The sequence below is a fragment of the Dipodomys ordii genome, unplaced genomic scaffold (genome assembly GCF_000151885.1).
Source record: "Dipodomys ordii isolate 6190 unplaced genomic scaffold, Dord_2.0 Scaffold140, whole genome shotgun sequence".
Lineage (NCBI taxonomy): Eukaryota > Metazoa > Chordata > Mammalia > Rodentia > Heteromyidae > Dipodomys > Dipodomys ordii.
Genome location: NW_012267356.1, coordinates 924,968 through 944,754, shown reverse-complemented (window position 1 = coordinate 944,754; position 19,787 = coordinate 924,968). Strand labels below are relative to the sequence as shown.

The 19,787-nt window shown below is 41.7% G+C and overlaps 1 protein-coding gene across 1 annotated transcript in view; it reads right to left on the bottom strand.

Moving 5' to 3' along the window:
• The window catches only part of Lhfp (lipoma HMGIC fusion partner), a 225,535-nt gene extending 211,945 nt beyond the window's left edge, over window positions 1-13,590 (bottom strand). Inside the window, exons 1-2 of the mRNA XM_013031443.1 lie at window positions 13,309-13,590; window positions 11,045-11,619 (exon numbers count right to left, since the gene is read on the bottom strand). Coding sequence (XP_012886897.1) covers window positions 11,045-11,429 — 385 coding nt within the window. The 5' untranslated portion in view covers window positions 11,430-11,619; window positions 13,309-13,590. The remainder of the gene's footprint in view (window positions 1-11,044; window positions 11,620-13,308) is intronic.
• Between the last annotated feature and the right edge of the window lie 6,197 nt (window positions 13,591-19,787).

Here is a 19,787-nt window from a genome sequence, read left to right as displayed (position 1 = left end):
CCCCTGTTGTCACTGTACTTGATTTTGGTACCCTGCATCTTGTAATATACATATGTCAAATCTGGGGAGGGGAAGGGGAATAAAAAAAAAAAAACAAACGCTGAAACAAGAGCACAGGATGACTCATTGCAACAAGGATACCCGCAGGACAGTACATTGGAAATGAACTTTACAACTTAGTGGGGGGAATGGTAGGGGGAGTAGTGTGGGAGGTGGGGGAGGGAAGGGATAGTAGGACAACAACAAGGAAGGGAAGGGGTAACAATGATCAAAAAGTAATGTACTCATTGCCTTACTCATGTAACTGTAACCCTTCTGTAGCATCTTTACAATAAAAATTTTAAAAATGGCTCAGAAATTAGCATATTGGGAAGTGACTGCTGTCCATTAGACTGCAGTGATCCTAGAAGAAGATGCCATTGCAAGTGAGTAGTGGAATGGGGCTGTCTGATTAAGGTGGCATCATGCCAGAGGTTTCTAACAAGAGATTCAACGATAAAAAACCAGGCTTTTCAGGAGGAGAGACAAGAGATGCTCACAATACTTCCCATGGAAGAACAGGAAAAGAAGAGATACCCTGGCTTCTCCCTGCCTCCCATCTCCCTAAAGGGTCTCTCTCTGTCCACATCTACCCAGATACCCAGATGTCTATATGGAGGCATCTGGGAAATGTAGTTCCTCCTAATACACAGCTAAGCAGGAGAAGGGTAGAATGGAAAACAATGGGCACACACTCTGTGAAACTGGGAGACCCACACTTGGCTGCTTCAGTGAGCCTCAGGAGCTGATCATTATTGAAGCAAAACCTGAGTCCTGTGCATGGTCACTATATCCCACATGTATCCGTTTCCCCATAAGACCATGAGTTTAACAACAGCAGAGACGGTGTCCTGGCTTTTATTCCAATTGCTACCCCATTATTCAACAAATATTAGTCTTTTAATAAGTAAAGGCCAATTACCACTGATCTCCTGGATTTAAAACATGCTTTTAATTGGGTATTTCCCAATGTTTACGCCAATGGCCATTAATTCAAAGAGATACTTAGCAGATGTAGGTAAGTAGGATTCTGCCATTGCCAAGTTGTTTCTTGAAGCACAAAATTTAGCTGATTTTTTTAATTGCAAAATTATTCTGTTATTAAAATGAGTTTGGAGAGGGAAGATATATAATGCAGTATCATTTCAACATGTATGACCACAGAACATATTTTCATTCAAAGAATTAACACTACGCATGGATATCGGTTGAAGTGACAGTGTTTTAAATATGCCACAGTAGCATTGTTTCATCTTCAGAATGTTCTTGTGAAGTACAGAGAAATAAGATTATGTTTTTATTACAGATGCATGATTAATCAATAATTAAAACTAAATAATGCATCAACTATTAGTTTAACAAATCAGGTGCCATTTACTATTCTAGTCAACATAGGACTGGAAGAAAAATAAGTCATGGTTCTGCTCTATCTGAGGACACGACAAGAAAAACAGAGAATCACAACATGGCACTTCATTTTTTAATCCAACAATATTGTTATACCTATTTCACTAAATCAAAATACCAGGCAATAGTATAGTAAATTCTCCCATTAAGGAAGAATACCAAAACAAATATATTGTCTTTTAAAATCTGAGACTCTTAAGGGCATATTCTTTATTAAGGTGGAAGGTGGCAAGCCAATTCTGGAACTTAACATTAGAATATAAGCTTCATGAATTTGAAGACGTAAATGGCTAACTTGAATGACATCATTATGCATAGGAAAGAAATCAAATCCCCCAATGGTAAGTCAGCATTAATAATGATGAGAATTTATCAATGCTGTGTCTAACTCCATTGTTCTCTAAAGTAACTATTCAAAAAGGCCCAGTCAGTCCCAGTAGCTCAGACCTATAATCCTAACTATTCAGGAGGCTGAGATTTTTGAGGATCAAAGCCAGCCCGGGCAGAAAATGTCTGAGAGACTCCATCTTCAAATAAATGCCAAAAAGCCAGGATGGAGATATGGCTCAAGTGATAGAGTGATAGTCAAACAAAGCTAGCTAAACATTTCTGAGGCCCAAGTTCCAATTCTGATATTGGCAAAATATATATGTCCTTGTGAAATCGCTATACTTCTTGAGTAGGATCATGCTAGACTATAACAAGTACCATTTGTTTCTTTCATAATATTCTATTGATCCACATTGACCCTTCATTTTTAAAAAGAGACCCAAAGTCCTTGGTTTTGTGATTTAAGGAATGTGTCCTCTGAGCCAGGGATAGTAATGCACACCTGTAAACTCAGCTACCCCAAAGGCAGAGATAGGAGAGTCATGGGTTCAAGAGCAGTCCAAGGAAAGTTAGCAAAATCCTTTCTCAAAAACAAAGTACAAACAAAAGGTCTGGAGGAAGTGCTCACATGGTGAGCACTTGCCTGCTTGAGACCTTGGGTTTGAACCCCAGTAACCACAAACAAAAGTAAGGATTCTCTGCTATTTATTTTATCTTAAGAAAAGATTACCATAAAGATCTTTTACAGTAGATAATTACAAGAGAAAAAGTGACCAGCATATAATCTCTGAATCATTTTTAAAAGACAATATATTAGTTTTGGCATTCTCCCCTAGTGGGAGAATTTACTATCCTATTATACACTGCACTATTAACATTAAGCTGTAACACAATTTTTTGGAAAATGGCACAGTTTTTCCTATTATCATTGGTGTTTCTAGTACTAGAAGCACAAACTGACAGAAAAGTACACAATCGTAATACTTGTGTGTAGGAGACAAAAGTTGAATTTTAAGTATGATGCAAAGTAGAATTTTGACAAACATTGTAATATTATGGTCATAACATTCATAGCCCAATTGCTAACCAATGAAGTAAGTGGGACATCACTTGCTCAAACTGAATTGTCATCTGTTAAAAAAATTAAATTCTTATTTCCCTGAGGTGAAAGGAAACTGATTCACAGGCCTATTCTTGGTACTAAGCCCACATAAATTTAGGAAACATTCCTTGTGTTTCAATCTCTCTCTATGTTTCTGTTGTTTATTTGTTTTGGTGCTGCCCTTGGGGCTTGAACTCAGGACCTGGCACTGTCCCTGAGCTTTTTTGCTTAGGGCTAGCACTCTACCATTTGAACCACAGCTCCACTTCTTGATTTTTGCTGGTTAACTAGAATTGAGTGTCACAGATAACTAAATTCAAATCAACTCAAGTCTCCTCAGACCTACTTTTCCCACAACTTTTCTTCATCCTGTTAACCCATATTGGTATATTCCAAAATTAGTGCTCCTGAGAACACACTTTAGGATGAAATGAGCCAGAAGAATATAGCTACATGATCAATTCTAATAACTTCCAAGGCAAAACTTTTATTCTCTCTGCTTATAATGAATACCCACAGTAAGTCACCCTCACCAGTGGAAGAGTTCAAGTCCTGATGGTATACAATGATGATTTTGTGTGTTCTGCTAATTTTATGCATCGTGTGCTAGCTATAGAATAATGTAAAGATCTCTTGAATAAGTCTCCTGAGTTCTTTCTACTTCAGTGGCTCATGTCCCTCAGTGGCCAGTAATATGTTTTTCTAAGACAACTAATCAAGTTGTAGTCTATGTGTTGGTGATGTATGATGTGTCTATTATGGCTCTGAGGACAAAGGGAAGGAGGTAAAAAATCTGATGACCCTCTTGCAAAAAATCTGTTCTGCAAAAGTAATGGAGTACTGGACCAGGTCAGCAAACCAACTGAAATAATCCTATAGAAAAAGATTTGCAGATCTGCTGATGTGTTGGACCCAAACGCACTGGATAACTAGATTTCACCGTTATTGACTTCAGAGAGATATTGTTAGAAAGCGAAAAAGAAAATAGTAACTCAAAATAGGACAACAACAGAGTATAGTTTGGCAGAACAAAAACTGCACAAGACACTCAGTTAGAGGACAGTCTAACTGAACATGAGCCATCCAATATCATATTATCTCTAGAGAAAGGATACAAACCATTTGCAGCTTTCTGACGACCTACATAATGGTGGCCACTGCCAAAAATCAGTCAGGTAGAATAAAGAGGAAATCAATCACAGTATTAATGGGTCCATGCCCATGAATTCTGATATTCTACACTTCCAATGTCATCACTACCAATAACAACTAAAATGTGCCAAGTCTGATGATTCCTGACGTAAGGCCTAAAGTGAATAACACTGGTTTTGTTTTCCATAATATAGTCTGTGCACCATCTCATTCCAAAGCACCAGGAAGTTTGGTCAAAGTTATTCCTCCAGCACTACCGAATGCAGTCTCTGGTCCAGGATCCTGGGCTCTCAGTGTGGTATCAGTTCTCCAGTGAATATTTATATCCACCAGGGAATTAAAAGAACACTTACACTGAATCCAAACATGAAGAACCTTCCTAGAAAAGTATGAAAACAGAAACACTTTATAGATTAAAGCTTAAAAGAACAGTTCTTCTAGAAAAAGGAAGTATCTAAATAAATAATCTAATCTGTTGCCAATGACTACCTGAAAATGTCATCAACATGCTTAGATGTAAGCATATGCAATTTGGTGTCCTAGATTTCCTTTTATTCTATGCTTTGTTCTTTGCAACAGTCTCACAATGTAGTTGGAACTGGCCTTGAAGTAGCTAATGGTCCTCCTGCTTTCTCTGCCAGAATGCTGGGATTATAGGCTTGTACCTTCACACCCAAGTGAGTGTTCTAGGTTTTGTAAAAGTTCTGTTAACCCAGTTTGGAGTAGATGGCATCTGTGAACTTTGCTGTGGTTGCTATGGTGACCTTTGCTGGGGTTGCTACAATGAGGGTTGCTCATCCCTACCTGGTAAAGCCAAACTCCTGTGTTGTACTGCTGAGGCCCCCAGATCCAGCATGTGCTTCTGTATTGTCAATATAGATAGATGGCTGTGATACCGGGTGTTGTCTGTGTCCCTCCAGAGTCCTACCATTGACAAGAGTATGGAACCTCACCTTCTCCTAGTTTAAACCAGGGGACCTTTCTTTGCTATCAGAGTTAATTTGAGTAGCATCGTACTTAACGGCAGAGTCGGACTATTCATTTCATAGCTGCCCTCTGTGTCTACCAGTTTAGCTCCTCCAAGATGTCTATGGCTGGATGGAGTTGGCCCAGGATGACCTGAGCCCATCCCTGCAGCCTATCATATTGTCATTATCTTTCAATGACCGGTTCCTAACTGGAAATCCACAGCTGGCAAATTACAAAAGATGGAATACAGTAAGTTTTCCATCTATAAGTTCTGGCATGAGAGAATATGAAAGGAAAGGAAATGGATAGGTTAAAATACAGCTATTGTTTATATTGAGAAAGAACTTCAGAACAAGAAGACAAGAATAAGGAGGAATTGAACTAGTATGTGCCCAAATGATGCCAAACTATAGTGGTGGTGGGACTCTCTTATAAACCTCAAGATCTGAAGGTCAATCACATGCCAAAAGTCACATTTTCTCAGCTAAGGATGAGGCTTGGCCTTAGATCCAACAGCCTCAGAATCACCTGAAACCTTGTTAGAGAGGCAAACTCCCAAGTCTCCCACCAAACCTACTGAATCAGCATCTCTGGGATGGACCCCAGAACCCTGTAGTAGTCAAAAGTACTACAGGAAATTTTGATACATGTTAAAGTTTGAAAACACGTGGATTCAAATTCTAGACCGCTCACTTGTACCTTATAGCATAAGCTAGAGGGATCTACATGAAACAAGAGTAGCTAATAATCTACAAGGCACATTTTAAAAAGAAATCAGAAAATCTGAGCACTTGAGGCTCATGCCTATAATCTTTGCTATCTGGGAGACTGAGATCCTGACGATTGTGGTTTGAGAACAGCCCAAGCATACATGAAGACTCTCCTTTTCTTAACCTACAACTGGGCACAATGTCACATGCTTGTCATCCTAGCTACCTAGGAACCTGTGACTAGAGGATTGTGATTCCAGGCCAGCCCAGACAGAAAAGGCCATGAGATCCCAACTCAGAGAAAGAATGCTGGGCCTGGTGATACATGACTATCATCCAGGTACAATAAGAGGCACAAAAGAGTCAGATTTCAATCTAGGCATGAGTTGAGGGACGGGGAGAGAGTGGGAAAGAATGGGAGAGAGGAAGAAAAGGTGGAGGAGGAGAAGAAGTAGGAAGAGGAGGAGGTGGTGGGGGAAAAAGAGGAGGAGGACAGAAGAAGAAGGCGCATATGGGACAGAGAAGGCAGCATTAAAGTTCATGTACTCATCACCCAAGAAAGGTAGAAGTTGTTGATGCTTTAAGATAGGAGGAGGAGGAGAAGGGGAAGGGAGGGGAGAAAAGGAGTGGTAGAGGCAGCAAATAGACTCATACCTACTTTTGCAACTGGCCCAAAGAGTTCCAGACCTTCTTAAGGCCCTGTCACTAAGAAAACACCATGCCATTAATATTTCGACACTTATTATTCATCTCATTATTTGGCTGTCACTTCACAGACAGCCTGATGTCATGTGTAATGGAAAGCGCACCCTGGCTTGGTATGACAGGTCAGGCTTAAAGTAGAGCAGGGGAGGGAGAATCCAGGCAACTGCCCTCATCCCAACACGATGAGAAATACGCCCAGATTAGACACTGTGGTGAGGCAACTTGAGAGAAGCAATGATGCGTCAGGCACACAGAGAAAGGGATGCTTGAAGACATAGCCACCATCAGTACTTGAGCAGCACTAATCCCTCCCTTCGCCAAGGCAGAGATGTCCTCTGACTTCTTAGAACAGAAAAGTATGAATAGGACAGAGAGAGTTTGCTGCTGGTTAGCAATCCACACACATATAATGCACACATGTCTCACATTCAAACTGAACACAGAGTAATATAAATTTGAGGGTGTTTCTGGTACTCCTTCATTATAACACTAGCAATCTCTTAAGGAGAAATCCACAAATTCAAATCCTGACATTTACAAGCATAGAACAGACAGAATTTACAATGTCATATACCTACAATGTACTTCTTCCATTCATACTGTGTGTGTGTAAGTACAGCATCTTATTAATACACAGACCAAAAGGGTTTCTCTTAACTGTGTAAAACTTCTGTTAAAGTCCTGAAGCTGGTGACAGGAGCCAGGTAGCTCCATAGAAAAACATTTGCCTAGTATTTGTGTGTGAAGTCTCGTTCAATCCCCCAAACTGAAAAAAGTGAAAATAAAAAAATAAACAAAAGCTAGAGGTAGAGGCATGACCCAGGTAGTAGAGCACCAGCCTTAAGTGAAAATACCAAATGAGAGCATAAGACCTTGAGTTCAAGTTGAAGTAATGGTACCTCCCCCCAAAAAGCATACACACTAGCAAATATTCTGTTAAACTTCATAATTACTACAATAGCATTTGAAAACACCTACTTTTATATTGTAAAAAAACTTTTCAATCTCTATTTTTTCAGAACATACTTCCCAGGCATACAGATTAATATTTTATTGCACATTTTATTTCCCAATGACTTTCTGTATTCCTTTTTAAAAAAAATAGTCAATTAAGACTAGACACTGGTGGCTCATAGCTGTAATCCTAGCTATTCAGGAGGTTGAGATCTGAGGGTCATGGTTCAAAACCAGACAGACTGGCTGGAAGTGGAGCCAGTGGCTCAAATGGTAGTATGAGACAAAGGTGGTAGCATTAAAATTCATGTACCAGTCACCCCAGGAAAGGTAGAAGTTATTGATGCCTTAAGATAACTCTACAGTAAGAAGCAATGTCCCTGTACAACAATCTCCTTTTATGTTTTCTATCAGTAGGCAGGTGTCATTTTGACCTCTACCCAACCATAGCAAGAAGACTGAAAATCCACATTGACACTTTGTCCCTTAACTTGTTCCAAAGTGCTGCAGGGGTTTCCCTGCCTGATGCTACACCATATGTGCAAACTCCAGAGAGAGCAGGCAGTGCTGAGCAGGATGGTGTCGTGTCTTGCCATACTTCTGCTTCCTGTTGTTTTTGGAGCAACCCTCACTTAAGCTAAACATAATCCTTCTGAGAGAATCACTTTTAGTGAGAGATTCACTACCCTGTATGCAGACCACTTTTCTGAAGCACTTGTCTAGGAGGTTCACAGAACTCACTGGTTTGACATTTTGCAGTCTTTGTAAAAATCCACCCATTTAATAACCAACTTTTAGTAAACACCAAACTATTTGCCACAATTATGCCACAAAGAACAGGAGAAGGCCTTCTGGAAGGGCTTTGTTTGGTCATCTAGCTAGTTATACACTGAGAGTAATAAGTGGCAACTTTTCAAAAACATTTTCCATATGACAAGTTCATTTTTAAACTTAAATTTAATAATATCTTAGGTTCATAGGCATATTTATTTGCTGATGCTCTTGAGAGGCTGGCATAAAAGAAAATCCCCCAAGGTTTAATAATGTAGAATTATTTTTGCCTGATAGATAAACATTTGGGGGAAGGAAAGAGAATATCAACTCTTAGGAACAAATTATATCAGCAACTCTTTCGAAGCCAGACTTCATGAAAAGCATACATACAGAGAAGCTATGGATATATATATATATACATATATATATACACATATATATACATATATATGTGTATATATATATGTATATATATATATAAAACTTTCCCAATTGTCTCTCCCTTGGGGATTCTGTAAAGTAGAACATTTAGCTCTATATAATTCAAAAAAAATCTATACATAGCTTCAAGAGAAAAGTATAAATCTCCTGGGTCTCAGATCCACTTCCTGTTGCCTTCCTTCATTATATGTCTCAAGATAATCAATAAAACCTGATTCCTCCTTGTAAGCATTTTCTATGCTGCCAGAAATAATAGCAGTCTCTGCCCCAAAATGAAGAAAAAAATGGAAAGTAATATTTTCCATAAGAGGAGAAAATGAAACTGCCTAAGCATTTTTCCTGAGCCAAGTAAAACAAAAGCAAACCCAGTGTATTCTTTAAAAAAACACAAAAAGTTAAATACTCCTGGCACTAGTTCCAGTAGTTCTACTCCCCCTCAAAAAAAATCTGCTGGGCCAATAAACTTTCAAAATCCTGAATTTCTATTTTCACTTTCAATGACAACCTCTTTATGTTGTAATAAATAATAATTTCTCTGTATATCTGAGTGAATACATTACAGGAATGACTTTTGTCAGTGGCCAATACTGAAGCAAGAAGGGCAGGACTTCCAGCCAACTCTCTTCCAAAAGCATCTCCCAGAGCAGGCTAATGTGCAAAAACCACAGTGAAAAGAAGCCAGTGTAGAATAGTTCACTTAAGATAAGGAAACACTGGGCTGGGAAGGTGGCTCAGTGGTAGAGTGCTTGCCCTGCATGCATGAAGCCCTGGGTTTGATTCCTCAGCACCACATGAGCAGAAAAAGCCGGAAGTGGCGCTGTGGCTCAAGTGGTAGAGCTCTAGCCTTGAGCTGAAGAGCTGAGGGACAGTGCCCAGGCCCAGAGTTCATGCCCACAACCCACCAAAAAAAAAAAAAAAAAAAGATAAGGAAACACAGAACTGCAGACAAATCTACCTCTTGTTTCCAAAGACCAAAGAGTTTTTCATTTGACTCTTTAGCACACTTCACTTAAAATGTTGCTTGAAACTTTTATATTGAATAACCTAAAGTAATCCATTGGATCTCCCTAACAGTTGGCAGTTAATCCCAGAACTATTCCTTTTTTAATGGTTTGTCTTCTGAATGCTTCACAAAAGGCTGTAAGGAAACACCAAATGGGAGACATGTACTTTGTCATGAGGTACTAACCCATTTTTTTTTAAAGTTTTCCAGGCTTCCTATTTCCCATCACTCGGTGCTATCTCCACAGGTTGTCATATTTCACTGGGGCAGATTGTAAATCAGACCAATTCAGCCAGCCAGGTTGAAGGATGGAGGTGAAAGGAACAGTGGGAAACACATGAGGTGCAATTAAAACCATATGACCAGAGATATTGAGGCAATACTTGCTGGAGGGAAGCCAAGTAAAAATCAAGCCTTTTCTGGTGTGAGTGAAACTATCCAGTCCATTTGGGACAAGCATACTTCTTTCCTTAAATACAGTGTTCTTTTCTTAGCCTTAAAGCAAAAGCACCCAGGGAAGTTAGCTCCTAACATGATAATTAGCCTACAGTTGTCTTTGTAGCATAGTGAAGTTTATAGGATTTGGGGATTTGTATTTTGTTTTGTTTGTTCCTGTAGTAGGGCTTATACTCAGGGCCTTGCGCGCACACACACACACACTCACACACACACAAACACACACGCCTAAAATATATATGTGTGTATATATGTATATGTATGTATTTGTGTATATGTATGTATATATGTATATATACAATGTATATGCTATATTTATGCCATATATATATTGTTCAAAATTGGCACTCTATCATTTGAACCACATCTTCACTTTCTAGCTTTTGCTGGTTAACTGAAGATAAAGTTTCTCACATTTGTCTGCTGAAGTTATTTTTAAACCAGTGATCCTCAGATCTCAGCTTGCTGAGGAGCTCGAATTACAGCCAGTGTCCATCACATTATATAAAACAGATCTCTCATTTAAAATAGTAATACTTAGAAATGCCATTTACAATTGAATAAGGATCAATTTTCTACCCATCAAGGAATATTAAAGGCTTATAAAAAAAGGCTTATTATGACAATTTCATATCAAAATCATTAAGTACTTCCCTATGAAACTTTTACCTCCAAAGACCCAAAATTCCAGTAAAGATAATTCTATTGTTGGACAGAACAAACAAGAAGCTGTCTTTTGGATACATTCCAACCTGTTACTGTGTCGCACAAGTAGTTAGCAGGCCAGAGACATAAGTTTAACAATAGAAATGACGAACGCTGGTAGCTATAAAGCATGCCCATAAAAATCATTGACGTTAGTGGCCTATCACCAAAATCATTTCATATCTACTGCATTTCATATCTACAAGTGTCAGTCATCTCAGGAGACAAATGAAACTTGTCATTTTCCATATAGCTTTGGGATTGCGATCAACGACTCAAGTGTAACAAGTCACTTACCTCCCAGAAACTGAATTCCTCCAGCCACTCTTCCCACAGTCCTGGAGATGAGCTCTGACACACAGCAACCCATGAGCGCAGTGAGAGCCACCAGAAGGAGCAGACCGCAACCTAGGCCCGTCACTATGGTACAGATCCTCCATTCTGTGCTGGGAATACCCTGGAAGGAGGCATAGCGCCCACATTCCTCCACCATCACCATCATCTGTCGACTCTCATCATGCACAGGATAGGAGCACCTCCGGAAAGTACCAAAAGATACAGACTTGCCCAGCTGTGATCCCCAGAGCCAGTAAGGCATAAAGAACCCCACGCAAGAGGTGGCAGCGCAGAGGAAGGAAAGCAAAGCCCAGATCACACCTGTACACGTCAGGCTGGATGCCATCTTCCACCAGATATGGCAAGAAGGGCCTAAAGGAAATGTTCTGGGACCACAAGCGGGAATGAAGGTGTGAAGTCACAACAGGCAATCCACAGTCCTGGAACCAGGTGGAGGGTGTGTCTGTCAGCAAAAGGGATCCTTTTGGTCCTACTGGGTATCACCTTCCCATCCTGAGTAGCAAGGATCATCACCCCTGGTAAAACAACAGGAAATATTAAAAGTTTAGACCCTTAGAGAAGTAATAACACTTCGTCACTCTACAGGTTTTCAGGTAAGAAAAATTTGGCTAGATCAAAGCCCCACAACATAAGCACCAGGAAAGAGGTACACACAAAAGAAGGTAGGGCGGATGAGGGGCAGATGAATGAAGTGGCAAAGGGGGAAGAATATAGCCAAGAAAAGTAATGAAAAGTATGGGCTGAGGGGGGGAGGGTAAGACTATTGTAAGGGTGGCACTGCACATTGTATTCATAAACTGCTTTGTTAAATGGCACCTCCTTTGTACAACTACTTAAAGACAATAAAAAATTAAATTTAAAAATTTCAACTCGGAAAGGGATGGATGGAGAAGGATGGAAGGGGAGTAACACTGATCAAGATGCACTGTACTCAAACTGTCATGGTGAATTTTTAAACAGTGGAAAGAACTGATTCTCTCTATACACTTTTTGATAACTCCAAGTTTTATCAAACTTGCTCAACGTGTCTTTATCACCTATAAACGCTCCTAAATGAATTCTGGCAGCTATTTACCTAAAGGAATGCTTGACTTCTATTTGCCAAGCCAGTGAATTCATCTCACATACTCACATTAAAAGCAATGTAGCATATTTACTGGCAGTTAACGTAATTCGGGATATTAAAATAAAACGAACCATATCATGCTTTATTTGGCTGGCAAGTTCACCCTCATTGTTTGGAGCAACTTTGTGTGTGTGTGTGTATGTGTGTGTGTGTGTGTGTGTGTGTGTGTGTGTCCCTTTAAGGGTGCCTTAACTCTCTAGATGAGCCTCAAACAAAATAATTAGGATAATCTTTCACAGTTGCAAAGTACCATAAATTTAAGAAACATTATGAACTGTCTAGGCACATCCAGCAGACAGAACCGTTATCAGATGCTCCCAGTACTCCATCAACAGCTTTGGAGCATTCCTTCAGTCTTGACAACCATCTTCGCATGTAAAAGAAAGCCTGTGTGTGCTTTATCCCCACATCTGCTATCCTGACTCCCTGGCTCTGGGAAATTTCACACCGTCCACCCTTTCGCCTGCTGCTCAACTGTCTAATCGGATAAATACTCCACACTTTTCAGCTCCTCGGCCTCGAACTCGGGGCACTTAAGTGGTTCCAGGTGCATTTAATGGCCACTCTTGTGGCTTCAACACCTAGCCCTGAGGTCCGTTCCCCGCAGGTTCCAACAAGAAATGGAAACAGAAAGCCCGGGGAGTCCTAGCGTTCCATCCCCAGAACTCGGTCCCAACTCCAGCTTCCAAACCCCCTCGTCCTGACCCCTCGTTCTTCCCACACGCCGCCCTACCACCTCCCCAGGTCTGGATCTCACTCAAACAGAATTCGGATTACTTAAAATGAAAACAAAACCCCTGCTTTTGCCTGCCCCCCCCCCTCCCAGGGAGACACACGACGATCGGGGAGGGGAGGGGGAGGAAGGAAAGACACATCCCAGCGGCCGATCAGCCTGGGAAAGCAGCACCCCCCGGAGGTAGACGCCCCGCCGACCCAGCCACAGCCCAGCCACGGCCCGGGAAGCCCCGCCGCCGGGAGTCATTCAACTCCGGGTGTCCGGGGGAAGGGTGGATGGGAGGCGACCCGATGGGAAGAAGTGGGGTTCCCGCCCGCTTGGGTAGGCGATCCCTCTACTTACATGGCTGAGGGTAGTGGGGTGGGGACGGGGAGCAGGAGGACGACAGCCACCTTTTCTCCCGGGTCCGGGGCGCGCACACAACTTGAGATCTTTCCCGGACACGCACATCCACCGTGCTCTTCGCCGCCGCTGTCCCTCCCAGCCCCAAGCCACCGAGACCCAGGGTCTTGCCGGAGGATCGGCTGATGTCAGCCGGATCGCCGGGCTGAGCTCTCCCCCTCCCACTCCCCCCCACCCCCGGGGCCGCGGGTCTGGGGCGGCGGCTCGGCGGGGAGTCCGGGATTGCGCGCAGCGGAACCGCTCTCCGCCTTTGGCAGGCGCGGCACGCACCGCCTCCTACCCCCCCCCCCTCCGCGGCCCGGCCCTCCGCGCTCCGCTGTCCCCTCCCCTCGCCCCCGCCGGACCGGGCGCTTAGACGGAGGGATGGAGGAACCGGCGCGCCCCGCTGCCCACGCGGCTCCAAGCCCACCCGTCTCTCTGGGGATGCAGCTTTTGGGGTGCCCCTCCTCCCGCCGTCTCCCCCCTCTCATCGCCCTCCCCGGCAAAAAAGGGGAGAATGGGGAAGGCTAAAGAAAAAAGTAGGGGACCAAAGTTACTGGGATTGCCCCCCCCCCCCAGAGCTACGAAAACCAGACCGGATCCTGTTTGCTTCTCTAGGACAAGTCGATGGATCGTTAGCTCCCAGGGCGCCCCAGCGCCCTCCGGAGACTTAGATGAGAAGGAGGGCCTTGAAGAGCGGCCTTTTCCCCAGCACCGGGGAGGTCGTGAAAAGTGGTCCCTAGGAAGGCCGGGCGCTACATGGGGGTGGGCGAGGAATGAGAAGAGAAGCGAGCGCAAGGCGGGTGGATTCCAGGGGGCAGCCGTCTCCCCAGACCCGCCAGGAGAAGCCAAGGACGCGCCCCCAAGCCACCAGCTCCCCAGATACACCCTGAGTTTGGGAGCCTTCAAGACCTTCCACTGTTTCTCCTGGTGGCTTTCCTTCTTCTTCCCCTACTCTTCTCTCTGTCTCTGTCTCTGTCTGTCTGAATCAATACCTGTCTCTCCTCTCTTTATCTGTCTCTCTCTCCTCCGTGTTCCCTTTTTCTCTGTCTCCACCCTTCTCTCTTTCTTCCTTTCCCCTTCCTATTGTTTCCCCCTCTTCCTTCTTGTTTTCTTTCCCTTCACGCCCCTTCCTTCCTCTCTTCCTCTCCCTCCCCATCCCTCTCTCCTTCCTCCCTTTCCCTCCTTTCTTTTGTTCCTTCCCCTCTCCCTCCCTCCTTTCTCCCCATTCTCTCTCCCTTCCTTCTTCTCTTCTTTCTTTTTTCCTTCCTTTCCTCTCCCTCTGTCACCTCCTCTTCCTTTTCCCACCGCCTCTTTTCCTTTCTTTCTCTCTTCCTCTCCATCCTCCGTTCTAATCAGTTTTTCACTCTATACCATCATTGGATTTCTTTTCTGGAGAACAACTAATTTTGATTTCTTTTCTGGACTTGAGGGGTTTTTTTTGTTTTTGTTTTTAAAACTTAATTTAGCACTAACTCCTTTGGAGGTCAGAGGAGGCGAGTGTGGGAGTCTGCGAAGATCGTATTTGAAGAAGTGAGCCATCTGGGAATAGCACTTTTTGAAGGAGACACTTTCCCAAGTACAGATTTTGTAACGATGTTGTCTTTCCAAAGTAGTTGCAGAAGTAAGTGGGTAGTAGGTACGTATTGCATAGCAAATTTTCAAATCACACCATTTATTTAGCCATGATGGTGTATGTTGTTTTCCACCACTGCAACTGAAGATGTGTGTTTGCTGTACCTGGAGATTGATTGGTTCAGATGGTTCTGAGATCATAAACCTTTATAAAAACAAGATAAAGGAGCTGGGGGAGTGGCCTAAATGGTACAAGTGGTAGAGTACCTGACTACAAGTTAGAATCCCTAAATTTATTCCCCAGTGCAATCAAAGAAGAAAGAAGGAAGAAGAAGAAGAAGAGGAAAGGAATAAATAAATGAGCCTGGAGGGTACACACATACACATTACAACTTTATCATAGTACTCTGCCCTGGAAGATATTTGGCAAAATCTAAAGATCCTTTAGGGATCATGAGCCCCTGACTGGAGGAGGTGTTGGCATCTAGTAGGTAAATGCCAGCCATTCTCATAACCACACTGCACACCCAACAGCCCCATTGTGATTGGGCCCAGTGTCAATGATGCCAAGTTTGAGAAGGCCTGACATTTCAATGACATGGCTCATGGTTCTATGCCTGAAGCCCACCCATGGATCCTAGCTTCAGAATCTGTGATTTAAGGACTATCTTTTCAAATTCCAGTTATTTCAGATTCAAATCACCAGTTTGCTGAACTGGGTGACAGCATAATGATTGGTCTGCCTTCCAGTTAGGTGCCACACCCTTAGTTATTACACAGTCTCCATTGGTAGGTGATAGGATCCTATAAAGACAAACTAATGATAGTGAGATTCAAATCCACTCCCACACAAGCCACGGGGGAAATTGGTCCAGGACATTTTCTCAAGCTTAAACAAGCTTTACATAGAAGAGATGGACAGCTAGGGAGACATCAAGGCAATCATGATTACCAGGTCATCAAGTCCTTCCTGGGTTAGTCAACTACACAAAAGTTGATTAATAGATCCTCTAAGAGCTGGGCACCAGTGACTCATGCCTATAATCTTAGCTACTCAGGAGGCTGAGATTTGAGGATCATGGTTCAAAGCCAGCCCTGGCAGGAAAAGTCCGTGAGACTCTTATCTTCAATAAACCACTAGAAAACCGGAAGTGGCTCTGTGGCTTAAGCAGTACAACACTCACCTTGAGCTGAAGAGCTGAGGGACAGCGCCCAAGCCCAGAGTTCAAGCCCCATGACCGACAAAAAAAAAAAAAAAGATCCTCTAAGTATCCAAAAAGAAAACAACTTATAAAGGTGTAATTATTATTGTACAGACAAGTTAAGTGATTTATCCCAAAATTGACCGCTAAAAAGTGGACTTCACAAAACCTCATCATTTGCATTTTTATGGAACTATAGATAACAACAGAATGATTCTGACAAAGATGAAAAAAATAAGAAAAGAAGAAAACAGTTTTTAAAAATTCTCTCAGAAAAACATTATCAATTATTTGTGAAAGTACTATGTGCTAGCTTCTGAGACCCAAGTTTTCTAATTTTGAATGAGTATATTTAAATATTGACCTTTCTGAGCCTAAGTTACCTCATTTTTTTTTTAATGAGCTTGAGCCAGATGTTTTTTTAACGTTCCTTGAGCTCCTGACTTTTAGCCTGATGATTATACAGGTGCTGTTATATTTTTAGAAAGAGATTCACATCATCTAATCTTGTTCAAGTATGTAATTTATAGAGGAGGAAACAGGCTTGGAGTTTTTCCATTCTCATACCCCAAGCTGAGTCCGGAGTCCAAGTATCTTGCTTCCTCTTTTCGTTCCACTCTGTGATTATCTTCCCAAACTACAAAATCTGAATTACCTTTGGGGGTCTTGCCTGCATACTTGATAAGCAAGATACATGATAATATCTCTAAAAATCCTTGCGATAAATTTACACCTTCTGAGGAGCTTCACATTTCCTCACAGCCAGAAGTCCCCACATAGCAGATGTTGCTTGTGCTTCCTGTTCTAGCTTTGGGCTTCTAGTATGCTTCATAGTAGTTTTATTGAGTCATAAGATGAGAGCATAAATTTAAAAGTATGTGCAAAGTTGCAAGACTTTTCTGATAGTATACTTGGTTAGCTACCCAATATTAATCCTTCTTTCCCTTGCTCATTGGACACTCCTAAGATTCCCTTAAAGCCAGTAGTGGCTGCTTTAATCCTATCTAGCTAAGGAGTCTTCTAAAACTTTTTGGGAAAATGATATTGTCTGATAAAATGAGAAGCAGAGAAAGGAATTCTCTCACCCCCTGACTGTTTTTCTTCACATTCTTGATGGATGAGCTGTAGTTGCCATCTTAGGTTCAAGAGGGAAAATTACAGAAACATGTCCCAGAATCTAGTTTCATTGTAGAGCTGTTCACTATGTATATATGTGTGCATGCATGTGCATGTGTGCATGTTCATGCATTGCTAGTGACCAAACCTGGGGCCTTGTGCATGCTAGGCAAACTTCTATTATTTTGGTTTTTTTGAACAGGGCCTTATAGCTATGTAGTCCAGGATAGCCTCAAACTCATGATCCTTCCACTTCTGCCTTCCAAGTGAAGAGATTACAGGGGTGTACTACCCTGCTCGCTCCTTTCCAATTTTTAAAAAGTAAATTCTAGATATATGGTTTAAGTCAGTCAGTAGAGTTTTCTTCATTTTATTTGTTGAAAGTATTTTTGATTGATAAAACACTATACAGAGAAGATACATACTGGAGGACAAAAAATATGTATTAGTCAACATTGTATCTCCTTGTATCAACATTGTCTCTCATGGGCAATCATAAGTAGATAAGTCAATAATTGAACATGGACTGGAGGGTTAGTGATTGAATCAATCTTGTTGTGATTAATATTCATATCTTATTGTGCCCTACAGAGTGGGCATTTATTTTTAACACATAAGATATGTGATAAAAATTGTGAAAAGGGTGATAGTGAAAAATAAACCACATCAATCACTTCTCCCAGTGGGGAGAGATTCAAGCAAATATAGTTTAGCCAATATAATGTCATTTCTGACTCTCTTCTTCCACATCTTTTTCTCCTATAGATGTAGTTAAAGCTAAACTCTCCATTTCCCAGCCTCAGTTGGAGTTTGAGAGGCCATATGACAATTTTGGCAAATGAGAGATGCTGGAACCATAACCCATTTCCTCTTTATTCTTGCCCAGAAAAAAAAAACAAAACAACAACAATGTGATGGACTCTTATAGCAGGAGGTGATAGGAATGAAGACAAAGTCAACACGCTAAGAATGAAGGAGTAGACTGGTGAGAAGAGTCAACCCAGGACTTTTTTCCAATTAAGCTGTTGTGTTATCCTTGGGATTCTTTTTTTTTGCGGGGGGGGGGGCAGTTTTGGGGCCTGAACTCTGGGCCTGTGCGCTGTCCCTCAGCTCTTCAGTTCAAGGCGAGCGCTCTACCACTTGAGCCACAGTGACACTTCCAGCTTTTTTCTTTTTGCTTATGTGGTGCTGAGGAATCAAACCCAGGGCCTTGGGCATGCAAGGCAAGCGCTCTACCACTGAGCCACCTTCCCAGCCCATCCTTGGGATTCTTGAATGCAATCACTTACCCTTTTGTGTTTAGGTTACTGGTTTGGGGAGGTTTTTTTTGTGAGTTTTTTTTTGTTTTTTTGTTTTTTTTTCAGACAAGGGCCAGTGCCTGATGAAATGGATTGGACACAGAACTTGGAAACGAACAGTGTGGGGAAGGCAATGTGGCTGGTACAGACAGTGTAGCAATAGAAACAGGGACAGCCTCAAAAAATTGTTTCTTCATGTCTTGATGTTGGGCAATTCAGAGACAGTTAATATTAAAACGGTCTGATACCAAAAGATTTATCTGAAATACAGACTGTCAAGAGAGATGCTGAAAGGTGGGAGGTACCAAAAGGAACCAGTATTTCACAAAAGAGAGATTCTAATAGGAGCAAGGAGCTTTCCTAAGCTGCTCTTGGCTGTGGAGCACATCAGTTCTTTACTGATGAAGAAATAGATCACTTGGTCCACAGCAATCGTTAGCAAATATGCTCCCAAATATTCTACCAGCAGAAAAATGGCAATCATACAGTTCTCAGAAAGGAAGTAGCAAGCAAGGTTTAAAATAAACAGTTTAAGATCATGGTAAGTTCTAATGTTGTTGATGTTTTAACCATTTTATTCATTCCTTCATTTCTAACTTACCCTATCCTTTCACAAAAGTCTCTTTGCAAGACTGATTTAAATAAATAATGCTATGATATTTCACACCAAGGGACAAGGGACCTCTTGGATTTTTGCTTTATGAAAGAGAAAAGGTATTACTTCTAGAATGCTAATTCTCCTATTGATATTTATATTTACACAATATACTTATTTTTAATATTTACACATGTATATATATATATATATATATATATATATAGCTATGACAACATTCTATTAAATTAGGGTTGCCTATTTTTTTTGTTGTTGTTGGTCGTTGGGCTTGAACTCTAGGCTTGGGCGCTGTCCCTGTACTATTCAGCTCAAGGCAAGTGCTCTACTGCTTGAGCTACAGCGCCTCTTGCAGTTTTCTAGTGGTCTAATGGAGATAAGAGTCTCATGGACTTTCCTGCCCGGGCTGGCTTTGAACCATGATCCTCAGATCTCAGCCTCCTGAGTAGCTAGGATCACAGACATGAGCTACCAGCTCCCCACTGCCTATTTCATTTTCTATGAACTTTCTTCTATGTTTTTGATAGACTCAAGAAACCCTCACCCTTAGAAGTTGTACTTGTCTAGTTACATGCAATTTCTAATCACCGTCATTTGTATGAATGTATTTTCTTGGAATTCCAATGGAAATGAACA